Below are 24,557 nucleotides of genomic sequence, written 5' to 3'. Positions count from 1 at the left end.
ACGAGACGAGGTTCACGACGGCCGGCGGCCGCTCCATCTACCCAATGAATTCGCACTTCGGAATGTTAATTTCTGCCGGTTTACTTTTGTCGAGCGCCGTGGCACGCTGTACTGGAGCGCGAACCACTCAGCCCTTTTTTTTTCGTGACTTGGTTCGGCGTTGGAAGTTTTTCTCGTGTTTTTCTTTTTTTTTCGCTGTCGGAGTGGAGTCTTCCGACACAGTTACTTGACGCGCTGCGCACGGCGCTCTCACCGGCTGGCTGCCCCATTATTCTTTTGGGACCGAAGTTTGGCCGGCCGCTTCTTGCGCGGCATGCAGATTCTGGAGTCCAGTCCACAAGGGGCACCATTGCCGCTGTGTGTTGTGTGTATGTGTGTGTGTTTGCGACAGACAGGGGGAGAGAGAGGGAGGGGGAGGAAATTGTGTGTGAGATTCGCAAAAGTTCCGCCGCCAACACTCCGAAATTCTTGGGCCCTCCCAGTGATGGAGTATGCATTGGCCCGTTTTCCGCAATGTACAAAACACGACCCAGCTTGCTGTCTGGGCGCTGCCTGCGGGCTGCGGGCGCCACGGCCTGGCCTGCTGGCCTTGGCTCGACCACGGCTTCCCGCCTTGACGGATCGTCCGGCGGCCGGCGGCGTCGACACCACTTGTCTGGGAGTGAGGCGTTTTCGTGCCACTTGTGCGCCCCCTGGTGCGTGGCTGCGCGTGGCTGCGCGGCGCCGCGCTGGTTTTGGGTCCCCCGGGACGAGGAGGAGCAGCAGGCGGCAGCAGGAGAGTGGGGGTTCCCCCGGCGCGCTCCGCTTCAAGTGCCAGTATTCTCTTTCAATGTACTCGCACCCCTTCACCGCGCCGCCGTGAGAGCCCCCGGCTGCCTGCTCGGTCTGCCCCGGCCGCCCCGGCCGCCGCGCGCCGAGATTGGCGGTGGTATTATTTACGAGGGGCTGCCAGCTCGGCCGGGGCGGCCGCCATCGACGCGTTACGTGCGTTCGTGCACGCAGTGGAGCGACGTGCACTCAGGCTCGTTGAACGCCGCCTTGATTGCTGGGGCACTGGAAAGTGGGGAAGGCCCCATAATGCATTATTAGTCAAGTTGAATTCCGCGCGTCGAGTTGCTGCTTGAGGGGGTCGTTGGGGTCGCGGGGCGCGCGGCGCGGCCGAACGGGTGGCAAGTTAGTGCCCCGGCGAGCGGGCGGGGTGTGCGGAGCGGAGAGCGCTTTGCGGCGTCCTCCCCAACCAACAGCTCTATGGCGCCATGGCGCGCGGACCCGCGCGAACCGGTCGGCCGGCCGGCGAGTTTGGAGGTGGAGGTTGCCGGCCCTGCCCTGCCCTGCCCTGCCCTGCCCTGCCGACCCAACGCCGCGTGGATTAGGCGGGCTTTGGGGCCGGGCTCTCCGACGCATTGAATCAGCAGCCGAAGCAGTACAGTGCCGCCGTGTGTTGCAACTATCTGGGACCACAGATCCGCCAAGTGCATTAAGGGTTCTGCGTGCTTGTGTGTGTGTGTGAGAGAGAGAGAGGGCGTGCACGTGTTAGCGTGCCTACGCGCAATCCGGCGTAACTTTCCTTCCCGACGGGACGCAGTTTTTGTCGGTCGCTGCGGCTCGGTTCAATGTCTCGTTGCGGCGACTGGGCCCCGCACCCGTGTGAGGGGACTACATTTTTAACAGAGTTCGACTTGGAGGCCCAACTCTCGAGCCCGACGTTTGCCCAGCTCAAAATTAGCCCAACGCCCCATCAAGTTGTAATGGCATGGGAAATGGGCCGAATGGGGTGACGGTCGATGCTCGGAATTAATTCACTTTGGCTGGAGAAAAGGCGCGCCTGTCTCTATTCAACCGGAACTCTGGCCTCCGCGACCTTGACGCCGACCTTGAGGCGTTGGGGCTCGGGGTCGCAGTGGCGGTCGGTGACCGTGCAAGCCGCCGCCTCTGCCTCCGCCCCGCCGCGGCCGGACGCCGGGGCGGCGCACAAGCAGTCCCTCCTTCCCAGTGGGCTGCGGAGTGCGGACGGCGGGCAAGGCAGGCAAGGCAGGCACGGCACGTAGGCGCATTCAGCCTGTTGACAATGGCCGGCCTGCGCCACGCAGCCACGCAGCCCGACAAAGTTTGGTGGCTCTGTCGGTCGGCCTGGCCGGCGCGCCAACGCCCCCCACCACCCCTCCCAGCTTGCCGCCCAGGCACTGTCTCCATTCGAAACCTCAACAACGGCAGCCTTGCAGTGAAGGCGTCTCTCTCGCACTCGCGGCGCCTGCCTTAGGGGGTGCGAGAGAGAGAGCTGGCCCTCGCTTCCTGGTCGCCTTCTTGGAGTGGCGGCGCGCGGACACGTCGACTCTATCGACCGGGGTCAAGGCTTGGCGGCGTGGAGGGCCTCCGCCCGCACGTGTGTCGTTAAAGCCCCGCTGCATCGAGCCGCACGCACGCCACGCACGCCAGGCACGCGTGCCTCGGAGGGCTGCGCAGCCCCACAGTCGAGGCGGTCAAAATCCCGGACGCGTTTTGAGCTCCAGAGTCGCCAAGGGGGACTCGAACCGAACGTGTGACCCCACCAATGGATTGCTCTCCGAACGAGGAATCCATTGGTGGGGTCACACGATCGGTTCCAGCTGTTTAGCTAAACAGAGTTCTGACCGCCGCAGCTGGCACACTGTGGAGCTGCGCGGCCACGTGTTCGCCACCGGTCTCGTCGTCGGCACTGGGGGGCGGAGGGCGGCGCACGGCGGTTCTGCCGTCGCCTTCCTGACCTCTCGCCGTGCTCCGCTGTGCTCCGTCTCCATTCATTACATTAGCTTTGCCGTCGGCTCGGCTGACTGAACTCATTCGGCTCGGCTAGACCGACTTACTTGCCTCGCGCGATCCCACCCCACCCCACCCCACCCCGCGTCGGATATCATCAACCTCTCAAAGGGACATCACCAAAAAATGGCCCAACGGGGCACGCTCTCTTTCTCTCCCACTCACTCGCTCACTCTCCGAAATCCATTCCCGCCACAACGCCCCGCCTCCTTTGTCGACCGACCGCGGGCGTTGTGTTTCCGAATTGTTTCGCATTATTTTCGAGCCCATTTTTATTTTCTCTGTTTTCGTTCTGCATCGCGATTCCACGCACGCGCGCGTCGGAAAAAGGAGCGTGTGGCTCGGCAGGGCGCGGCGCGGCACGGCACGGCAGGGCGATGGCGGCGACCGTGTCAGTGTCACACAGTTTGCAAACCTCGCGGGAAATGAGCGGCCTTGCCCTCCAGACACGCGCCCTTTTATTGTTTTTTTGCTGTTGTTTTTATTATTTTTTTGTACGGCAGAGGAGCGGGCATCGCGTTCCGTGTTGGCGGCGGATAAAGCATGAAAGCACGCGCCCGGACTTTTTCATGTGGGTGCGCTGTGCCCTGGCGGCGCCCTGGTGTGCCGGCAGGCCGCGCCGCCGCGGTGTCGGCAATGAAAACTTTTAATTGAAAATGAGGCACCGCCGGACAAGGGCTGCCTGCCTGCCTGCCTGCCTGCCGGGCGGGCGGGCGGCGGCCGTAAACGGAATCGGGAATTCCCCGCGTGAACTAGGAAATGCTCACCCCGGCCGTCCCTGACAGCGGCAAATGCTGACCCTGTTTTAACGCGGACCCAAGGATAACAAGCCTCTCGCTCGGCAGAGGCGCGCGCCGGAACAACGCGCTGGTGTGGCCCCTCGTTACGCTGACGGTGTGCTACGCGGTGCTACGCCTACCGGCCCACCGGCCGTGCGTGGCCGGGCTGACTGTCTGACTGTCCTGTTGGTTTGTGTTGCAGTGCTCGGGGCAGCTGGGCTCCTCGCGGTGCCTGGCGGTGTCGGACGGCGGCCGGCGCTCGGACGAGTCGCAGTGCCCGATGCTGGGGCCGTGGCCCAACTCGCAGCCGCGGTCGCGGTCGCCGCGCGGCGCCAACAACAACGCCAAGCGCGCCGGCCGCAAGAAGAAGGGCGTGGCGGCGGTGGTGGTGTCGGGGCTGGGCGGCTCCTCGCCGCTCAAGGCCAGGCACTCGTCGGCGTGCTCGGCCGCCGTGGCCGGCGTGTCGCACACGCGCAAGCTGCGCTTCCTGGCCAAGGAGAGGAAGGCGTCCACCACACTGGGCATCATCATGAGCGCCTTCATCATCTGCTGGCTGCCGTTCTTCGTGCTGGCGCTGGTGCGACCGTTCCTCAGGTGCGTATACGTTGCTGCGGCTTTTCGTCGCCCTCACAGTGGGCCAGGAACCGGTGGACGCGTTTTGAGCTCCAGAGTCGCTAAATGGAACTCGAACCGATCGTGTGACCCCACCAATGGATTGCTCTTCGAACGAGGAATCCATTGGTGGGGTCACACGTTCGGTTCGAGTCCCATTTAGCGACTCTGGAGCTCAAAACGCGTCTAGAGTTTTGACCACCTCCACCGGTCTTCTGGCCCACTGTAGGCCTGCATGCCGATGCCGGACGCAGTGCTGTCGTCGCTGTCTCTCTCGCGACCGTGGGGCGGGCCGTAGGGGCGGAGGGACGCAGCGACGCGGGCCCTGTTCGGAATGAGGCTGCCGCGTGGTTCGGCCCTTCGGTCCTTCCGCCCTCCGGGCAGCGCGGCCATTTGAAACGGGATCAGCACGGGGATTACTCTCCGGGATTGGGAAGCTCGCTGGCGTGGCGTGGCGCAGCGCGGCGTCGGCGTCCTTGGTCGGGTCGCCCTCCGCGCGGCCAGCCCGCCGCCAGCCAGCCAGCCAGGCCGCAAAGCCGCGGAATGAGTTCCCTCAGTGCGCCAGGCAGTCAGACAGTCAGCCAGCCCGGCGGTGGCACACTTTTCATTTAAATTGACTGAAAACCATAAGTTTTACTTTCCGCGGTGGCAGCCCGCTAATCCACGCAGACAGGTCTGAGAGCGAAGAAGGGGAAGCCTTCCGAAGGGTTCCTCGCCTCTGCCGCGCTCTGCAGCCAAATTCGAAGCGCCTTGCGTGAGGAGGAGAAGGGGTGGCTTTCTTCAAAAATGTTTAACGTTTTTAAATTTATTTGACTGTCGTTTTAATTGAACCGACCAACGCATAGCTGAAGCATGGGTGAAGCATGTCCATAGCATAGCCAAAGCATGGCCAAAGCACACTCCCGCCTCTAATGGCGACATGTAAATGAAGCAGCCGAAATGGCGTGCAATGCAAAGCAGACGTCGCGCCGTGCGGCTGCCTGGCTGCCTGCCTGCCTGCGCCCGCCTGGCTGCCTGCCTGCCTGGCTGCCTGTGTTCGAAGAGCGCGCGGCACCGCGTCAAAGCCACCGTACCGTAGCCACTGCAGCGGTAGGCATTCACTCATGTGGCGACGTCAGGACTTCCTCTCTTGATTCGCCGCGTTCGTCGTGGGGAACCATAAAGCTAACCCCTCGAAAATGGTTCCTGCAGAGGTGACGGCGTGGGTCTGAGTGATGAGGGTCATGTTGGGGCAGGCCTAGGAGTCGGGGTGGGGCGAGAGTGCGGTGGAAGGCGGGGCGGGGCGCATGGAGATGAGTTTGGCACTCGCAGACTTTGGCGCCTCTCGCCGACCGCCAGGGCCGCCAGTCTCTGCGTCGCGCGTTGCTGCTGCCTTTCAGAAAACAGGTTACCTCTCAATGTGCTTTGGGGCGGGAGAACTCGAGAGGCGACACGGTGTGGTGATGCTGTACTCCGATTCTAGAGTACGAGAGGGAAAAATGAGTGAATTTGTCCCTGTTGCACCTGACCGGGCCGCCTTTGCTTGCAGGGACCAGTCGACCATCCCGCCGTCCGTCACGTCGCTGTTCCTGTGGCTGGGCTACGCCAACTCGCTGCTCAACCCCATCATCTACGCGACGCTGAACCGCGACTTCCGGCGCCCGTTCCAGCAGATCCTGTACTTCCGCTGCGGCTCGCTCAACCACATGATGCGCGAGGAGTTCTACCAGTCGCAGTACGGCGACCCGGAGCCGGCGCAGAACTACTACCACGTGGCGCCGCAGCAGCAGTACTGCGTGATCGGGCGCGTGACGCCGCCGTCGGGCACGGCGCAGAGCGCGCAGAGCGGCGCGCGGACGGAGCAGGGCGACGACCTGGGGCCCTCCGACGACGAGGCTGAGGACGACCTGTTCTTCCGGCGCGGCTCGGGCCAGGGCTCGCCCGGCGCCGTCATCACGGCCTCCGTGCACCTGGTGGGCAACGCCGACGAGTCGTTTCTCTGATCGCGGGCCCCCGCGGTCCGAGCCCGTGCCGCCAGGGCCGCCAGGCGGGGCAGGCCCCTCTCCGAGGGGGCGCCGGCCCGAACCGCCCGGACCGCCCGCACCGCCCGGACCACTGGGGAAGCCCAACGGAACTCGAGCGCTTCAGTTTGAGTCGTTACTCTGTCGTGAGTGTGTGAGTGTGTGCGTCGACCGTGTATCTTTATTTTTCTTTTGTAAAGAATGTCTACTCTTCTCCCTCGTTACCAATGGACACGAACATGTTGACGATGAGTGTGTATGTGTTTCTCTATTTTGTACTTGCTGCCACCGTGCAGCCGTCTCCGTAGTGTCTAGGCAGGGTTCCTTCGTGCCACCTTGGCTCCTTGTCGCCCAGCCGCCTGTACATTTGTTACACTGTAATGAAGGTGTAGCACTCTCTAGTGGTGAGGTATGCCGCCCGAGGTACAGCCCAGAAGGGAAACGACTCTTTGTGTCAGCTGGATTCTTTCATTTGCATCTTTCCCTCGTTCACTGGGAATCGGGGACCCACCATATCCTTTATCTGTGTTACAAGACAGGCGCGATGTTTTCCTGAAGTGAGTTAGTCCAATCAGATTTCCCGGGATGGGCCCGTCGGCTCACCAGGGTCGTTCGCTCCTTCGAGGTGACCTACCCGCCCCACTTAAATGCGGTATACGGCGTACTTGTTCCCGATCGCAGCTAAACGTTGGCCAGACTGTAAAGTGGTGAAAATGTCCTTCCGCTTGCAGTAAACCGCGGTAACTCGGGCATTCGCGCAACTAACCGCGTTGAGGTCACTGATATTCGGAATGGCTCTCAGAATCTGGTCTCGCCCGCCCCGATGGTGTGGCCAACTTCCCATTGTGCTAGGCGCCCCGACATGAATCCTAGATTGTTTTTGAAGTTTCATTTTGTTTTGCAATAACATGAGGAAACGATCGAATAGGTTTAAATCACTGCTTCGGGTGGCTGTGAAAAGGATATTAGCATACCTCTTGGTGAGATAGAATTAAGTGGAAAATCAATTCAAGTAGAAACGTTTAGCATTGTTATCGCACAAAATGGAACCATGTACTCCGGTAGTAATCATACCACAGTTTTTACGATAGTGTAACGCATTTGTGAGGTTTGTGATAATATAATAATAATAATAATAACATTAATAATACTGACAACGCTCATGACGGCCACGTTTTTCTAGACTGTGGTAGGGGCTGCACGCGTTGTGCCCACGTAGCGAGCCAGCTTAACAAGAACCAAATCGCCTTTATGGCCGAAATATCTTCAACGCGTTCCTTGAAATTGTCTAACCAGTTCCTCACCATATTTACCGGTCCAATTTAGAATAACTAAAACCGTGCCAGCGCCGACGAAAGGATGGAAATTCAAAACAAAGAATTTACGCTGAAATCGGTTGAAACCGTGACCGCAGTGTACCTTAATTCAGAATGGTTTCCCTTTCTAGCTGGCATTATTAGTTTCTTGGTCTTGCTCTTAAGTGCCATAGGTGCCAGCTCCAAAATGCATCCATGTGCTGTTGCACACTGTATAAATGTTGGTCTGCCGACACTAGCTCTGCGGACCGCAAGACGTACACAGTATAAAAAAGCCAACGACGTGGTAAAGTGTAATCTAGTCTGAAACATACGGCTGTGTGAGCTAATACTGTGCCTCATCGTCTCTAAAAGATTAAGGTATAATCTGTAGTATCTGTAATTCTAAGGAACTGAGATCTTCTATGTTTTAATGTAGATAAATGAAAAATGATATTATTTATGTCAGATTTGTTGTAACAACTAGATTACCGAATTGCCAGCGAGGTCCTTTTCTTGTTTTCTGCGAAAAACTCGGGTGAATGGTCATGTTACCATAAAATGTTAAGTGAACCGTATCTACATCGATGCAATGGGAATTTATTCATGGTTATTTTACTGTAAAATGGAACTGTCTTAATGTTGCAGTCTCTACGCATGTTGTGGAACACTTTGTCAATATTTTTTTAAATTTCAGACAACTGGGCAAATCTCCACTTAACTGAAATAAATTTAGCGCGCATTGCACCTGAAACACTCGATAAAGCCTTGCGACAGTCATTCTTAGGTCACTTTGGCCATAAGTTGATGTTTGTCCTCTAGTGGGGTAACCTCAAATTATGAAACTTTGATGACCACCTGCTAACAAAACAGATTTGGCACCACGTTTGACAATTCGCTTGTTTTCGGCCTTAAATTAAATCAAATCAATAAATTGTGTTGTGATGCAGCCAGCTGCGAGTTCTTTTCGGAAGGAAGGTGTTATGTCTTGTCAAGCTCTATATTTTGGTTTGAAAGTGGTTTAATTTTGCTGATTTGCTTGCCCATACTAGGCGTAGCAACATTAGCCGTCGGGCATGACAACCAAAAACTATCTCTTCGGTAACAGTATTCTTGCTCTCTTTCGTAGCGTTTTCTTCTGTTTTCTTATATAGCGTGGGCCTTCGTAAGTAAGAGTCGAACTGCGGGCCATAGATCTCTGAACAAATTACGCAGCATTTCCACCACATTGTCACAATGTTGAAATAAAATCGGTTTACTCTTGCATTCTGCGTTTTCTTCACTAGGCGCCAAAATCCTTTTCCGAGGCGCAACTTTGTTCCCCACTCTTTCCTTCTTTGAGTAGTGGCGGCCCGCAACTTTCTCTCCGTCGTTGATTGATTGAACGGCGCGGTGCGCTGGCGGTCTGGCAGGCTGGCTCCAAGCGCCGCCAAAAAGTATACTCACTCGCACGAGAAAGTCACTTCGGGGAATATTAAAAATAAAAAAAAGTTATGCCGCAGAACTGTCTAGTACATTTTCGTCGCCCCACTCCCAGCAGATCCTAGGAAAGGGAATTCCAAAAACAAAGGCTCGCTAGGTGAAACAACTGTTTCTGTTATTTAAAACAAATTAAATCCTTGGCCTATTGTGGTCCTTTGGCAGGTGAATCAGTACCTTCCGAGAACTGGTGGCTGATGAATGCGGCTTTTGCCGCGGAAATGAATTATTCTCTGCGACGCGCCATTCATCTCTGTCATGTCATCTCACAGCTGAGGAGAGCGCTCGCGACTTTTGCGTTTGGGCGGCCCGCTGCGTCGGGACGAAGCGAGCCACGCCGCGCCAAGCCAAGCCACGCGAAGCGAGTCGCGGAATGATAATGAAAGGCTGCTGTGGCTGCGCCGGGCTGCGCCAGGCTGCTTCCACGCCGCTTCCACGCGGTTAGCTCCTCCGCTCCAAGGAGGCGACTGCGAATTCAGACAAAAAAGCGGTGCTTTTAGCACGCCCCTAAATGTAGGCTACTTGCGCACTCCAGCGAGAACGCGCCAGAACGCGACCGGAATGAAATGTGGCGGCAATGCAGGCAGCAGCGCCCCTCTCACTTGGACTTGCGACTTTGGACAGGCTCATGAGAAAATAATTAGGTTGCCGGGCCTGTTCTTAAATAAATTCGTCCGCACGCCTCCACGTCGCGACGCGTCGCGTTGCGGAACTCGGCAAGGGGGACGCCACGCTGGGTGAAGCCGCTGCACTTCCAAAAAATATGTGCCCCGGGTGAGGATCGAACTCACGACCTTCAGATTATGAGACTGACGCGCTGCCTACTGCGCTACCGAGGCGGCTGGTAAGTATACACGAACAAGCCCTCCTTCCCTTCTGATAACAATATCACGTCTGTTAATGTCACGGGGGAAAAAAGATTTGCCCAATGACCCCGACGTGATTTGAACACGCAACCTTCTGATCTGGAGTCAGACGCGCTACCGTTGCGCCACGGAGTCGACATGGCAATCTTCATCTCGCAGTGGAAAACACTCACAGTTCGCCGCCAGAGCGGCACCGATAACAACAGCTAGACGTGCCTGCCCTTATCTTTGGCAGCGTCACTCGATTTCCAATCAATGCGGCCCGGCGAACTCAGACGCGACAGCCGCCGCACGGTTCAACAGCGTTGACTCGAATAAAAAGTCGCGACTTTCGTCCCGTTTTGGGGCAGAGTAAGTCAAATTTTAAGGGTTTGGTGTAAGTTCGCCACCCTGCGAAACACTACTTTTCTGCATAGACGGACCCTGGCCTGCCTTGGCCGTCGAAGAGCCTCCGGCCGGCCGGCGAGGTGCCGCCGGGAAGGCCGCCGCTGTATTCGCACGGCACAAAAGGCGGTACCGACAGCCATTCGTCTCCATGCCGCGAGTCAGGCTGCCCCGGCCGCCGCCCCGGCAGGTGCCTGCCAATAATCACTTTGCCTGCCTGCCTGCCTGCCTGCCTGCCTGCCTGTCCGCTGCGTAGGCGTCGCGGCGCTGCGGGGCGCCGTGCGGGGCACCGTGCGGGCCGCAACCCTGTGATGAATGAGTTCGCCGGCGACAGTGATGGAACCACCGATTGTCGCGGCGGGCAGGACGAGCAGGGGCAGCACGGCCAGCGCGGCCAGGACACACGGCGCCTCGCCGCCCTCGCCCTGGCGCCGCCCTGGCCGCGGTGTCGCCCTGCTGGACGAGGTGTATGCGCAGCCCACCGCCACCACAAAAAAAAATATATTCACTCATTTGAGTCTCTTGACGGCTCCATTTCCTTTTTCGTGACAAATAGTCCAACTGTTTCTTTGCAATAAGTCATCCACACCGCTAGCGGAGCTCCGGCCGGCTCCGCCGCTGCGTGCTCCGTGTTTGCAGAGTGTGTGACTTGACGTCCCGCTTGACTGTGAGGCATTGCTCCGTGTGGGCTTTCCCTCCCTCTCTCTCTCTCCCTCTCTGCTCTCCGCCGCGGTTTGGCCCGCCTCCGCCTCGAGCGTGGCGGCCTGGCCCGCCCTGGCGGATCCGTCGGCGAGAAGGCCGGCAATTTCTCATTCCGTGAAAAGTGAAACAATAATATCACAGGTGGCCGAGTGGGCCTTCCCTCCGCCGCGGCGGCGCCACGCTGCCGCCCCGTCCTCGTTATTATTAATTCCGGGCGTTACCTTTCCGGGCATACGCGCTGTCTCTCTCGCACCCCCGCGGCCCGGCCGGCCCGGCGCGTGAGTGCGACAGAGAGCGACGACACGGACCGCGGAACCCAGCCCGTCTGGCCCACGGCCCACGCTGGCAGAAGGAGGCCGACACACGCATATTAAAGCGCGTCTTAAGCGGCGCGAGAGCCCCGCGTTTCATTCCGAGGGCTTTCTCTTCCGCTTTCCCGCTTTCCCGCACGGCTTCCCCGCCGTTTTCCGGTCACGATTTGGACGCACTGCCGCCTGCTGTTTGTCATTGATGCACCAGACGCGTTTTCGGCTGACGTCCTTTTTGCTGTTGTTGTTGTTGTTGTCGTCGTCGTCCAGTGCGCAGTACACGCAGTGCCGCGTCAGAGAAAGCGTCGGCGGTGTTTCCAGTGCAGGCGTATGCGCATTCCGCACCGCCTTCGCGAAGGCGTTGAAACGCACTGGCGCGTGGTGGACCGCGAGAGCGGGGCTAGACTCGGAGCCCGCGGAAGCCCTTGGCGGAGCCCTCACTGCTGTGCTGAAGCCATTCTAACGTGCCCCCCGTCTCGTCCATAAAGTATGCCCCGCTCCCTAAAGCTGCAGAGCGCGGTGGGCCTCTGTGCTCACGCGTGTGTGCGTGTGTGTGTGTGTGTCGGAGGGGGGGAGGCTTGTGTGTGTACGCGCGCGCCCGAGAACGGCTTCTTTAAGAAATAAGATTTAATAAGAGTGCTGTTAGTCGATGTTGTTGTTTTTTTTTTTCAGGGCAAGTTGATTCTGCATGGGCGTTGTTTGCTGAGGGGGAGGGATCCACGCCATCCGCGCCTTGAAGGGCGCCAACAGAACCAACGGTAGATTAGAAGCACGCGGCGACGTGGGTGTGGAAAGGGAAGGGAGCAAGGGTCTTCGTGCTGAACGCGCGCTACTAGTGTGCTTACCTGTCGTAGCTTTCTCGACACCAAACCGTGTTTTCCTCCGCCTGGACTCTGGTTCGCCTCGCCTGCCGAACGCGTTGCCTTCCTCCTGGAGGCCGCCGAGGCCGCCGAGGCCGCGCCTCCTCGCGTCCGAACCGACCGGTAGTAGTGGGTTTCAAGTCGAGCTCGTTATCCTGTAAGGCGAAGCGAAAGGGATCACGTAGTTTTGAAAGCTTGCCGCTCGGCGCCTCCGCGCCGCCTCGTTTGGTTTTCCCTTCATTTCCCCCTCGCGCCCCGCCCCGCCCCGCCCCGCCCCGCCCTCGTTAGAGCTGTCAGGCCGCCTGCTCCGCCTGCTGCTTGTCACGGATAATAAGGATCAAATGTAATTGGGTGACGCCATGCCTGTCCTCGATAATGACGAATGTGCTGCCTGCTCGGTCTGCGCGGCCTGCGAGGCGCGGCCTGCCAGCCCTGCCAGCCCTGCGCGCCGCGGGGTGGTCCGGGTAGTCGCGGGGGTCGCACGTGGGGGAGGGGGAGGTCAGGCTAGGTGAGCCCGGGCGTCCTTGGCCACGGCCCGGTGCACCGTGCGGCGTTGGAGGTCCTGGAAGTCTTGGAGGTCGTGAAGGTCTTGGAGGCCCTGGAGGTCCTGGATGTCCTGGAGGCCCTGGAGGTCAAGTCATCGACGCTGTAGAGTATCTAGAAGTTCTACAATTCCTCGAGGTCCTCTAGTCATAGAGGTCCTGCAAGTCCAAAAGAGGTTCCTGGAGGTCCTGAAGGTCCTCAGAGGGCGCCCCGCAGCGCCCCGCCGTCGGCAGTCCCGCCGCATATTGTTCCCCAAACAACATATCGACCAAAGCCGCGCAGCGAAATGTGGCTTTGGTCGACGGCCGGCGCGGCCGGGCTGCCCGGTCCGCTCCGCACCGCTCCGCACCAACGGCCGGCTGGCCGGCAGATGTTTCCAATATGCTTACTTGGCCGCTGCGCTGTGCCTTGGCGCCACGGCCGCGGGGGCGTGCCACGCGTTGGAGGGGGGGGGGGGGGGGGGGCAGGGAAGAAAGCAACGAGATTGGGGCGGCGATGCAGCCGACAAACTTAAATAAGCAATCTGCACAGTCGTGTTGAGCAGTCGCAGCGCGGAGCGACGCGGAAAGGCGTACACACACAGACACACTCGCAGCACGTTATTCAGTATTGAGGCCGGCGAATTAGAATCCATTCACTCGCCGCACAGCCACAAGGCGAGCGCCGCGGCGTGCCGCCACCTCCAGGACACTGTTGAAGCAAATGCTCGTCAAACGCCAAAGGTTCCAATCAAAAATCGATCTAATGAGAGCGGTGCTGTGTGTGCGCCTCTCGTGGCCGAGGCCGCCTGCAGTCCTGCAGTGCACCGCCAATACCGGTCTGTCTCCCCGCGGTCGCCCCGCCCCAGCGGCATTCCAGTGGCGGCAATCAACTCGAAGAGAGGCTGGCTGCGCAAGCTGCGAGCTGCGGGGCGGGGCGGGGCGGGGCCTCGGCACATGTCGGCGCAAACGAGATTTAGCCTCCCTTTTGCCATGGAAATGAAGGGCGGCACGCAGGGCACAGTCTGTTTTCGTCGCGCTGTCTCTGTCGGGCTCACGGGGGGCGTCCCGCGTGGGTGCGAGAGAGACAGAGAGACAGCGGCACTCGGCATCCGTCTGCTGGGCGACAAGTCCGGCCCGGCCACGCTGGGGACTAGACTGCTTGAAGGCGGACGGCAGGGGCGGCACGCATCCCCAGTATGTTAATGGTTTTTCCATTGCGGTTCAAGCCGGTCCACTTCATTCTCCGCTGGGAGGTCGGACCAAATTCTCGGCCGATTCACGAACGGGTGAAATTTAACCAGGCCGGATTAAAAAGGTTGGAGCGAAACGATACACACCCGCTGGCAGACCACGGACGCGGACACGGACACGAGGGACACGACGAGCTGCAGGATTAGATTGAAGCGGCATCACGAGTCAGCCGCACCGGCCCCATTGTCATTACAGCAGCAACCCCCCCACCCCACCCCACCCACCCCCGCCTGCCACCGGCACCCACACCTACGCCCGCCGAATGATTAAGTACAGCCCATGAGGTGCAGCCCGCCACAAACACCGCGACGCGCCGCGACGACCCCACAGCATGACCGGCGTGGCCCCGCCGGCCCCGCCCCTGCATGACTGTCAGTGTACCCGCCGCGTGACACGCCACGCCGCCGCCGCGCCACCAGCGTGAACATGGCGGCACCGCGATGGCCTCCCGCACGCTGTTGATGAAGGCGACGGCATCCGGCCGTCCGATCCTCGCCCGGACCCCATCGCGGCGGCGTCCAAGGCCGCCGGATCGGAGTTACGAAACGCGAAAGGCGCGACAGGCGCCAAAATGACCTCATTAAATGTGAAAGGGACGCCGTCTGAGCCGCGTAGCCGCGTGGGCTCAAGGCGCCGAATGCCCCCGCGATGATCGACGGACTGCCGCCAGCGACTGGACCGGAAACCACTGATGGACCGAAGGGTGGAGGGAGAAGTGATTCTCGCGAGATCGCTGGACCGAACGGCGCAAAGACGGTTTGGGTTGTCATCAGTGCGAGCGTTGCGTGCGTGCGCTTTTGCATGTGTATTAGTGTGCGAGAGAGCGAGAGAGAGGTGCGGCAAATGCCGTGCGCGTGACTGGAGACACAGAGAGCGGCGCGGAGCTGCGACAGGTGTTGCGTCCCCCGGCTGTCGATAGTCTCTCTCTCAAACGAGCTCGTCAGGGCAGGGGTGGGGGGGTCGTGAGTGTGAATCGCGGTCTGATCGCGCTGCCCCGCTATCGGGTTGCCGCACCTGCCGCTCATCCCAGGCCCCTTTTACATCGTTCCATCCGATTATCGTGTGCCAGAAAAAGGAGGAGGTGCACCCATGAGGGTGTCGACGCGTCAGCGCGGTGCGGCGCGGTGTCGCAACCAAGTCTCCGGCAGTCGCGTAACTTGTTTGTTTTCGGGGGGCGTCCTTGAGCCCCCGTTAATTGGCGTTCATCCCACCGCGGCCCGGAACCGGAACGGAACCGGAACGGACGGCAAGAAAAAAGCGCAAGGCGTCGCGTCGGGGCGTCGGAGGCGCGGCTCGGCTGCAAACATGCGCGGTGTGCGTTTTTCTTTCTTCTTTCCCTCCTCGACCCTGGCACCCTATGGCCAGCGGCCAGCCCTGCCGACTGATTCCGAGAGTCGTCTTCAACGCTCTGTCTCTCTCGCACCCACAGGGGACGCCTCATGGGTGCGAGAGAGATGGAGCGTCGAAAACGACTCTCGGAATCAGTCAGAGCTCGTAGCACCCGCAACCTGCGTGCCCGTGGGCCGTGGGCCTGGCCGTGGCTTGGAGGGCTGGGATGGGCTGGATCCACTCGAGCGGGACGACTCAGCAGAGCCCGGCCAAGCTCTCGCCCGGCCAAGCTCTCGCTCTGCCTCCCGCATTACTTCTGATTCAATGATTATCTTGCACACTCCCGGCCCGGTCAACGCGGTCGTTCCCGCTAAAATGGAGGTGGAATGGCCGGCGCGGCACGGCGCGGCACGGCGCGGCGAGGGCCCAGGCCTCTCAAAACACCATTACCCCGAAACTTTGCTCAAAATTGAGTCAACTCAATTGCGGCGGCCAGGTGGACCAACACGTGTGGCATGGCCGGGCTGCGGGCACAGCGAGGCACAGGCAAGCCGGTGCCGCGAAACAGCTGGAAACAGCGAACGGCGCGCTCGGTCGCCAGGCAGCGCTTCCGCGCCCCGCCGCGCCGCCCGCCCCACCTTCGACGAGGCCTGGCACTGCCCTGGCCACCCTGGCACTGCCCCGGTTATCTGCTCCGGTCCTCGCCGCGCGCCTCAATTTAAAGTTATGGCGAGTAAGTCGTTGTCCTTTGTCAAACAATACCGGAGCCTATTTGCTTTCACGAAGATTGTTTATCAGGGAAGCGCCGCCGTGCCGCGCCGCGCCGCGGGGAAGAAAGAAAGACATTATCTTATGCCGAAATTCAGGCGAGGGCCGGCGGCCGGGGCGGCCGGGGCCGAGGACCCAACTTGGATTTGGATGTTTGCGCGGCCCCGCGCGGAACCCCTTGACTCCGTTGTACTCCAGCAGCAGCAAGCCCGATCCCATCAAGATAAGTGAGACAGCGACGAAGCGGTTCAAGCGGCGGCGCGGCAGCCCGACAGACGCAGGCCGCGCGGGGCAACGCGCCAAGCAGAGGGGAGGGGGAGGGGAGGTCAAGCAGCAGTGTCCGCGCCCCGCGCCCGCCGCCCGGCCCGCGCCTAAAGGCCTAAAGGAGTGCATTAGTGTTTCTGACACGGATTAAAGTTCCGCTGACCTCAGTGTAGCGGAGTGACCCACGGGGAGCTTTGGAAACAACAAGGCCGAGGGCTGGGCGAGGGTGCTGAGCGGCAGGCGGGGGGCGCTGTAGTGGTCAGGACGCTGCAGGGAGGCGAGGCGAGCTCATAACCAAAGTAAACACACCTGCAGCGCATCTTTCCGCACCACGCCAAACACTCTTCTCTCCCCATCATTTTTTTTCCACGTTGTTGCTTTTTTGTTCTTTTTATTTTTTGGCAGGCGATTCCTTCAATCTTCGTCGGGTCCGCACGTCGTCGGCCGACCACGCCGACCGCGAAGCACGAAGCCCGACGAAAGGCGAAACGGAGCGGACGAGAAATTGGTAAGGGGCCGAGGGGGCACGCGGGGGGCACGCGGGGGGCACGCCGCATGCCGGCAGTGCTAGTGTGTTTCCCCTTGCTCGCGGCGAGCACGGAAACCGACCGCCAGCGCGCCAGCCTCTCTTTTCTTGGTCAGGGACGTGGAAAATCTGACAGGTCCTTGGCTCGCCCCAATCCAGCCTGTCCGCCCTCCCCCCCCCCTTTCCCCCTCCCCGCCTCGCCATTGGCCATATCGCTATTCTCTGTAGTGCTGCTGCAGTGCTGCTGCTGCTGCTGTTGGTGGCGGCGGTGGCGGTTCTCTATTTTTTACGACGGCATTGGCGCGTAAAAATACGGCGGCCGTAGACTCGCGGCCCCGGGATTGATTCCGATGACGACGATGGCCTGCAGTGCCCCGCCCCGCCCCAGGCCTTCCGCGCCGCGCCACGCCACGCGCCCTTATTTGAATAGTCCGGTTCCCATTACCGCCGCTAATGGGGCGTCGGCGGCGCGCTCTTCCGGCCGCACACTCCGGCTGCCCGACCCCGGCCCCGGCCCGCCTGCTGCCCGCCCGCCCGGCCAGGGGACAGCTCACTCGGGGGCGGAGGCAGGGAGGCAGCCATCGTTCCCCATGGTTCCCCCCGATGCCTCGGTGGACGACATTGGCGACCACACTGTGCTGGGCGGACCCGGCCGAGAGCGCCTGCAGAGCGCGGGGTAGGCCATCCGCGCACAGCCCTGTCGCCGGGTTGCCTAGCGGCCGGGCGCTCCAGCCCGTACCATTACCATTAAGGACCACGCCAACGGCAGCCAACGGCCTCGGGTTCGATTACCGCCAGGGGGAAGCAAAACAAGTGGCGTGGCGGGTGGCGAACTTGATGAAACACGGGCGAGCGTGTCGCGCGCGCTAGCGTGCGCCGGCGAACTATCTGTCTACAGCGCGTCGTCGGCGCGGCGCTGGCGGGGGAGGGGGGGGGGACGAGGGCTTGGCCCTGACCCCCGAAAAGACGACGCCAGTCTTGGGAGCGGCCCCAGCTGCCTCCCCTCGACGGCGGGCCTCGGGTTTAACGCATTCTCATTTGCCGCTCCCTATGAATATGATTAAAGAAAGCTGCTGACGCGACGCTCCCTCGCTCAAGGTGCGCCTTCCCCGCCCCGCCGCGCCCCGCCGCGCCCCGACCGGGTTCGCCCCGCGGCGATATTGCTCCGGCGCCATCGGGCGGCAACGGCTGCCGTATTCGATTTCCCCTTGCGGTGCCGTGGCTGCCGTGGCTGCCGTGGCGGTGCCGCGCGCCTTGTGGCCAGCCGCGCCCGGTTAGGCTGCTCCGTTCCGCGCTCCGACGACAAGGGCAGCGCCAGAGCACCGCCAACGACTTCTTGACGTGCGCGGCGTGGCGGCGTGCGGCTGCCAAGGCGAGTGCTGAGCACGGGCTCGGATTTCCTCGTCGCTTCGCTACCCGGCCGGGGGGCAAGAGGCAACCAGCGGCAAGGCCGGCGCGGGCTGGACCGCCCGACCGGAGCGCGTTAGGCAACCCGCTGGCCGCCCTGTCTGGCGGGCTGGCCTACCCCGCCGTCTGCAGGCGCTCGGCCCGCTCGGCCCGCTCGGCCGATGCAGTGCGACATCTCCTCTCCCTCCTCACCACGCCAAGCCACGCTACACGCCACGCACGCTCGCGCTCGTCAGTGAATAACTCACAGCCAATTAGCCCCACCCCCTCTCCTCGCCCTAAACAGACTGGTAAATACTTGAATCGCTCATGACGAATTCGTGAGGCCCCCTCGCCGCAAACTCGCCCCTCGCTCCCGGCCCGTGCCCCCCTCCCCTCCCGTCCACCCCGCTAAGCAGGCCGAGGGAGGGAGGGCGATGGCGCTGCAGAACCAGTCCGGACGGGACGAGCGGGCTGTCGACGGCCGAGGTCGTGTCCCTCGTGTTCCCTGTGTCTCAAACTGCACTTTGCCGTGGTCATGAAGACTCTATTCCTTGACCTTCTCCGCCTGCACCAGGGCCTCGCCGAGCTCGTCGCGGTCGCCCCCGCCGGCCCCGGCGTGGAGCCCTCCCGGTTATTGCTGCTTCCTCCGCCTGTCTGCTCCTGCTGCTAATATTCGTTACAGCCCCGTCCTACCCTCCAAACTCCCAACCAGAAAACCCGTTTAAAACATAATCAAAATCACAACCTCCTCCAGCTCGAGCCCCGGAGCGTATTGAGCGACTTGGAAGCTCGCTGCTGCGAGAGCATCTCCTCTTCCTTCCAGCCGCGCGCTTCGCGGTGCTTGGCGGTGCTTGGCGGTGCTTCGCAGCCGTGCCGCTGCTTTTCAGCAGCAAGTCTCGCTCGGAAAAAGCGCTCTGGCGCCGCGGTCGCCACTGCGCTCCCCGGCCGGGCAAAGCGCGCAAGCGCGCCGCACCCGTGTTTATTTTTAGAAGGGAATATTTGAAAGCCCTTCTGAGGACGACTGCGTGCCGCGTGCGTTCATGAAAGTTTGCGAGGCGCGCGGTTCGCTCCAGCGCCTCCGGCAGGCCGACTACGTACAGTGTAACGTCGCTCTGTCTCTCTCGCACCTCTGCGGCCCGCTCCGCGAGTGTGAGCGAGACCGCTGCTCGGGATCGGTCTGCAGTCTCCGGCAGCGCGTTGAAATTAGTCCGCGGATTTCCTGTCATCAAACGTGTGGCGCCACAAGGCAGTGGATGGCGCTTGGCGCTTCGGAAAGGGACCGTCCCTTTAAAGTCATGGGGATTTTTCCCCTTTCGTTGCTGCGTTCTCCCGGGCGAAACGCGCGCGCTTTAGTGAATAAGAGGATGGGGCACCTAAAAGTGAGTGATTCCAGGAACCGCGCTGCAAAATGGGCTGACCCCACGGCCAGCAGGCCGCTTCCGAAACGCAGTCCCGTCGCTCTGTCTCGCTCGCGCCCCCACGGCCACCCACGAGTGCGAGGGAGGCAGAGCGACAAGGCCGCTCGCTCGGAGGCGGCCTGCAGGGGCGGCCAGTACCGCCCGGACCCCCGCCAGCCTGCGTCCGCCTGCGCCAGCCCCAGCCAATATCCTGAGGTATTTTCTTGGGGATGACCACAGGGGGGGGGGCATCAGATTCCACCGCTGCGCAAGGCCTGGCAAGGCGAGGTGTCGGTCGCGCTGGGGCTCAACGGGGCTCTCGCCGGCCCGGCCACCCAAAGCCGGCCGCCACGGCGTGGGCGTCGGGCGTCGGTCGGGGTCACAGCGTTGTCGATATTATGTACCGGGGGCCCAGGGCAGCCCAGCCTCGGGCCTGGCGGTGCGCACCCCATTGTTGGTAGCCAGGTGGCGGGGTGGCCCAGGCAGGGGGCGGACAGCGGGAGCACCCCTGCACCACTGTTAGGTCTTCGAGCTGCACGAGAAGGCCATCCTCACGTACGTCCCCTCGGCCTCCCCGCCGTGACGCCGCCACCACTCCTTGGCCAGCAAGTCTGCCAGGTCTGCCGCCATGGCGGGCTTCCCTTCCTCCCGCCAAACCAAATTGGAATTATGCAAAAACAGAATAAATAAACACAATAAGGGAGTGGGGCCTGGCCGGGCTTGCCGGCTTCCCCGCGGACGTGGCGCCGCCCGGCCGCCCGGCCAACAAGACCCACGTGACGGAGATGTGGCTCCAAGTTGAGGACGCGCAGCGCAGCCAAAAGCCACCCTGTCAAGCAACGCGCTGCGCGGTGCTTCGCGTTGAAACGGTGGAGCCGGGAGTGGGGACGCGAGCGGCCGTCGCACAAAGGCCGCGCGAGAGCGAGAAAGACCTGGAAAGAGGGAGACAGAGAAAATGAACCACACAACTGGCAAGTCGTATGGCCCATGGCCCGGAACTGCCGTCTGATTCCGAACACTGCTTCGTCGCTCTGTCTCTCTCGCACCCCTACGGACCACCCCATGAGTGCGAGAGAGACAGAGCGACGAAAGCAGTGCTCGGAATCGGACGGCTGCGCGGCGCGGTGCCCGGTCTCAATGTGCCCCGTCGCTCGGCGTCACTGCCAGAACCCGGGCCGGGAGACCTTGGCATTGGCCCTGTGGTGGCGCTTCGCTTGCCGCATGGCTTGCCGGTCGGAAACTGATCCTGGGCACGGCAGGGCGGCACGGCATGGAATCGGCGTCACACTTGTTATTGATCATCGACCTCGGCAGTGAGCTGCTACACCGCGCGCAAAGACGCGCCAACGTCGACGCCTAGATGCACCAGTTTTCACCCCCACCCCCTGAAGAGCGGCGATTTGGCGTTCCTGGCCGAAGTGGAGGTTGATTCGATCCCGGACCGCTGCCACCATGCTGCCGCTGCGAGACGAGGCCTTGGTGACCGCTCCATTGGCCACCCTCGACCTCGACGAGGGGCGGGCCTGCCGAGGGGAAAACAGGGTAAGTAAGAGAGGATTCGATTTCAAGCGCGGCGCGGGATCAAATTATTGGTGCGGGTGGACTTACCCCGCAGCGCGTCGTTTCATTCCCCCACCCCTCTTCCCGTCCTCCTCCAGCGCTCCACTTCCAGGCGAGTCTCCAGGCGCCCTCGTGCTTTGTGCACTCCAGCCGCTCCAGCCCGGCAAAGCGCCTTTGGAGGGCCCTGCGGCCCCGCGGCCCTTCCGCGCTGCGCCTCGCTGTGTCTACGCGCCTCTTCACCGTAAAAGTCAAGGCGAGGTTCGAGGTTCGCACTGAGCGCTGCAACGCTGTCTTGCTGCTCATTGCGGGCCACAGCGTGTTGCCGAGCCACACTCGCAGGCTCACTCCGAACAGTCTCTCTCTCTCTCTCTCTCTCTCGCGGCCCCTGGGAACGCCGCCGAGTGCGAGGGAGACAGAGCGACCGCAGCGCCGTCCGGAAGCAGCCTGCAGCCTGCAGCCGCAGCCCGCGTCCATTCAAATCCACCGCCCGCGGCGTTCGAGTTGGAGCCGCTGCGCGCTGCGCTGCGATTGGTCGCTGCTGGTGCTCGCTGTGTTGTGGAACTGTGGGACTATGTGGGACTCCCCGGCCCGCGACCCGCACCTGTCAGCTCTTCTCCGCCAGAAGGGGCTGAGAACGAGTTTAATCTCTTTGCTGCGTGTGTGTGTGTGTGTGTGTGTGAATCCCATCAACGGCCAGAGGCAAAAGAATGTCGACAGGTCGCTTCCACGTTCGACGCGCGGAGCGAAAGACTCTCCTCCGCGTTGTTGAGGTGCAACAGAGGAGTGCGCTCAGTTGAGAGAAAAACGGAGAAAACACTTGAGTTGATCACACACAATTTATTCTAGTATTGGCCAGGTTGCATTGATAAGTAAAAACAAAAACAAAAAAAAACAAACAACTCAGCTCCATGTGAACAAGTACAAAGCATTAGAAAAAGGAAAACTAAAACAAACTTATGAAGTTTGAGTCAATGAAATATGAAATATATTACAGAGTTTCCTGACGGTGATTAAAAATACAATCGTAAGTTCTCTCAGTCTTTACAAAAACCATGTTAGTGAGTTGGCACTCTTCTTGACCAGAATCTTGCCCGGAAATCATCGGAGCACGTGAGGAATGCCGCCGTTGTTGGGGAATGTGAGATGTGCCGCACTGGACCATTATGACCTGTGGAAATGAAAAAAACAAGTCAAATTATGAACTCTTCTCATACCACCTTGGAACAAACTATTACTGAAGCAAGAATTACCTAAGGACAATAAGGATTTGCGAGACGCATTCCTTGAGTTCCAAGCACACAAAGAAGTGGTAGCCTCATCAGGAAACATAACAAAATCTTCTGTGTGGTTGAATACAGCCTGAGTCTTGTGTTCCTGTTTGCCTGAATGAAAAAAAAGACATAGATGGTAAAGTGGCAAAAGGTCTTAAATAGAAGACAGTTGTGTAGACAACACATACCTGTTGTTCCTGCACCTGTGTAGGCAATCAAGCAGCGACTGGTGTTCAACTCCCATAGCTTGACTAAGGAATCTTTACCAGTTGAAAGTAAATACTGTAACAAGTACCAAAAATATTGAGATATTTCACGTACAATTGTTACAAATTCACATTCCAAGTTTACATACACAAGCTTTTATTAAAACACTACATCAGTGTACCTTGTAAGAAAGAGTTCAACTTACCTTGCCATTACGAGTAAAAGTAACTGAACAAACTTCTGCCCCACCATGGGCTTTCACAAATGTATTAACACATCTATTTGATACACCATCCCAAATCTTAATACTTCCATCACGACTCCCAGAAGCAAACACTTTAGCATCTGGGGAGTACCTGAACACAGAAGATTAGGGCATTATGATTGGAAAAAAAAGAGCATTTGCCAAAACTATGAGCTGATATGAATTATAAACTCACTTAACAGACGTGATGCCAGAGGTATGTTGATGAACAGGAACATTACACACAAATGCTTGGGCAGTCTGGACATCATACAGTCTGATAACATGATGGTTTGTACCAACAACTAGGAAGTCACCAGCTGGGTGAAAGGATAAACATTTCACTTGATCCGCATCCTGAAAAAAATTAAGCACAGATAAAATTTAGAGATAGCTTTTGAGTTTTAATTATTAATAAGTGCAATACTAACGGTAATTGTTCGGAATGCTTTCTTGACTGAAGTTTTGCTATAGTCAAATAGTTTTACTGAGTAGTCCCTGGATCCTGAAGCAAGGATGGGCTCTCTAGGATGAAATTCAAGGCAGGTCACCTCTTCTACATGATCATAGAGTGTCCTGATGACAGGGTGGCCTTGTGATTCAGGCCCTGATGATTCCATTCCCGCCTCTGGAGCAGATTTAGCCAACATTCGGCTCACATCCAAAATCTAAAAACAATTTCAGGAAGGTTTTAAATGCCGGAAAGGTCCTGCAAACTGATTCATGACAATGGAGGGAGCTAAATTTTTCACACCTTGATAGAGGCATCATGGCTTCCCGTTGCAACCATTTGAGCATCAGGACTGAATGCACCTGCACGACATGGCCCTTTATGGGAGGTGACGTAGGCGGTCTCATACATTGCAGGTTCAGGAGCATTTGTATGCATCTCGGTCTCAAACTCTAAATCTATTGTAAAACAAGGAAAGTTAAGGAGTTTCTCTTCAAGCTTATAACATTCCTTCAAAAAAAGAAGGAAAAAAAAGAAAAAAGAACAGAGGCGAAGAAATAACAAATGTTTGTATAATGCTTGCTCACCTAAGCCTGGTCCCAAGAAACTGTCAGGGCTGATAGAGGCAGTTAAACCTTCTTTCTTACGTTTTCTTTGAGCTTCATATTCTAGTCCCATCATCATAAGGTTGAAAAGACGATCACTAGGGGGACAAGGAGGATCTGGGTTGGTGAGCGACTGCACTTCAAGCGCTTGCTTCTGGTTGCCATCGTAAAACAACTGGCTGCAAAAGAGACAAGAACCGAGTAAATTAATTGCCCATATAGAGACCATGCAGGAAAAACTAAGCAATAGTACACTACAAAAACAAATGTCAGTGTACTTGCACATAAGCACATCATCCATGAAATAAGGTTAAGGAATCAACGAAGTAACATACGAGACAGCTCATCATCATATATAAGTCAAGAGCCATGCTCGAAACATAAAACAAGCTCACCTGACCATCAGACGGTAAAGAAGTTCTCTATTTTTGACTACGTTTTTGGTTTCCAGAGTCTCCGGTGGTGGCAGAGGGACTGTCGGAATACCGGGCCCAGAGGGCGGGTGCGAGTTGTTTGATGCCATAGCTATAAATCTAGAGACAGATTTGACAGTGGAACGAAACAAAGATCCAACAGAAGTCACGCAGCTTGTTGACTGTTCGACAAAGTGTCAAAACACAAGCGTAGCTTGTAGCACACGACACGACTCCGTCCGCTTGTTGACAGCCGGCTGAAGGGAGACAGGGGGGA

At 59.1% G+C, this 24,557-nt stretch overlaps 2 protein-coding genes and 2 non-coding genes across 5 annotated transcripts in view; 1 reads left to right on the top strand and 3 right to left on the bottom strand.

The window, feature by feature from the left end:
* LOC117653536 (5-hydroxytryptamine receptor 1-like) overlaps positions 1–8,748 on the top strand; it is a 44,908-nt gene extending 36,160 nt beyond the window's left edge. Inside the window, exons 4-5 of the mRNA XM_034399277.1 lie at positions 3,778–4,169; positions 5,716–8,748. Coding sequence (XP_034255168.1) covers positions 3,778–4,169; positions 5,716–6,169 — 846 coding nt within the window. The 3' untranslated portion in view covers positions 6,170–8,748. The remainder of the gene's footprint in view (positions 1–3,777; positions 4,170–5,715) is intronic.
* Positions 8,749–9,727: 979 nt separating this feature from the next.
* Trnam-cau lies at positions 9,728–9,800 on the bottom strand. The gene has a single exon. It is a non-coding gene; the product is annotated as a tRNA-Met (tRNA).
* A 90-nt stretch (positions 9,801–9,890) lies between these two features.
* Positions 9,891–9,962, bottom strand: Trnaw-cca. The gene has a single exon. It is a non-coding gene; the product is annotated as a tRNA-Trp (tRNA).
* Positions 9,963–21,906: 11,944 nt separating this feature from the next.
* LOC117652987 (cleavage stimulation factor subunit 1) lies at positions 21,907–24,444 on the bottom strand. Of its 2 annotated transcripts, XM_034398293.1 has the most exons (9): positions 24,263–24,390; positions 23,850–24,046; positions 23,566–23,720; positions 23,243–23,479; positions 23,008–23,168; positions 22,773–22,923; positions 22,549–22,642; positions 22,340–22,471; positions 21,907–22,257 (listed from the first exon to the last, which is right to left on the bottom strand). In XM_034398293.1, exons 1-9 carry the CDS (start codon positions 24,388–24,390, stop codon positions 22,145–22,147), a joined length of 1,368 nt encoding a protein of 455 aa, XP_034254184.1. In that variant the 3' UTR covers positions 21,907–22,144. The 2 variants fall into 2 exon arrangements, with proteins under 2 accessions (XP_034254184.1, XP_034254183.1); XM_034398292.1 differs by having other exon boundaries at positions 23,566–24,046; positions 24,263–24,444.
* Between the last annotated feature and the right edge of the window lie 113 nt (positions 24,445–24,557).

The sequence above is a fragment of the Thrips palmi genome, unplaced genomic scaffold, assembly GCF_012932325.1.
Source record: "Thrips palmi isolate BJ-2018 unplaced genomic scaffold, TpBJ-2018v1 HiC_scaffold_8, whole genome shotgun sequence".
NCBI classification, from domain to species: domain Eukaryota; kingdom Metazoa; phylum Arthropoda; class Insecta; order Thysanoptera; family Thripidae; genus Thrips; species Thrips palmi.
Note: the sequence above shows the minus strand (reverse complement) of the source record. Positions and strands in the feature narration are given on the sequence as shown.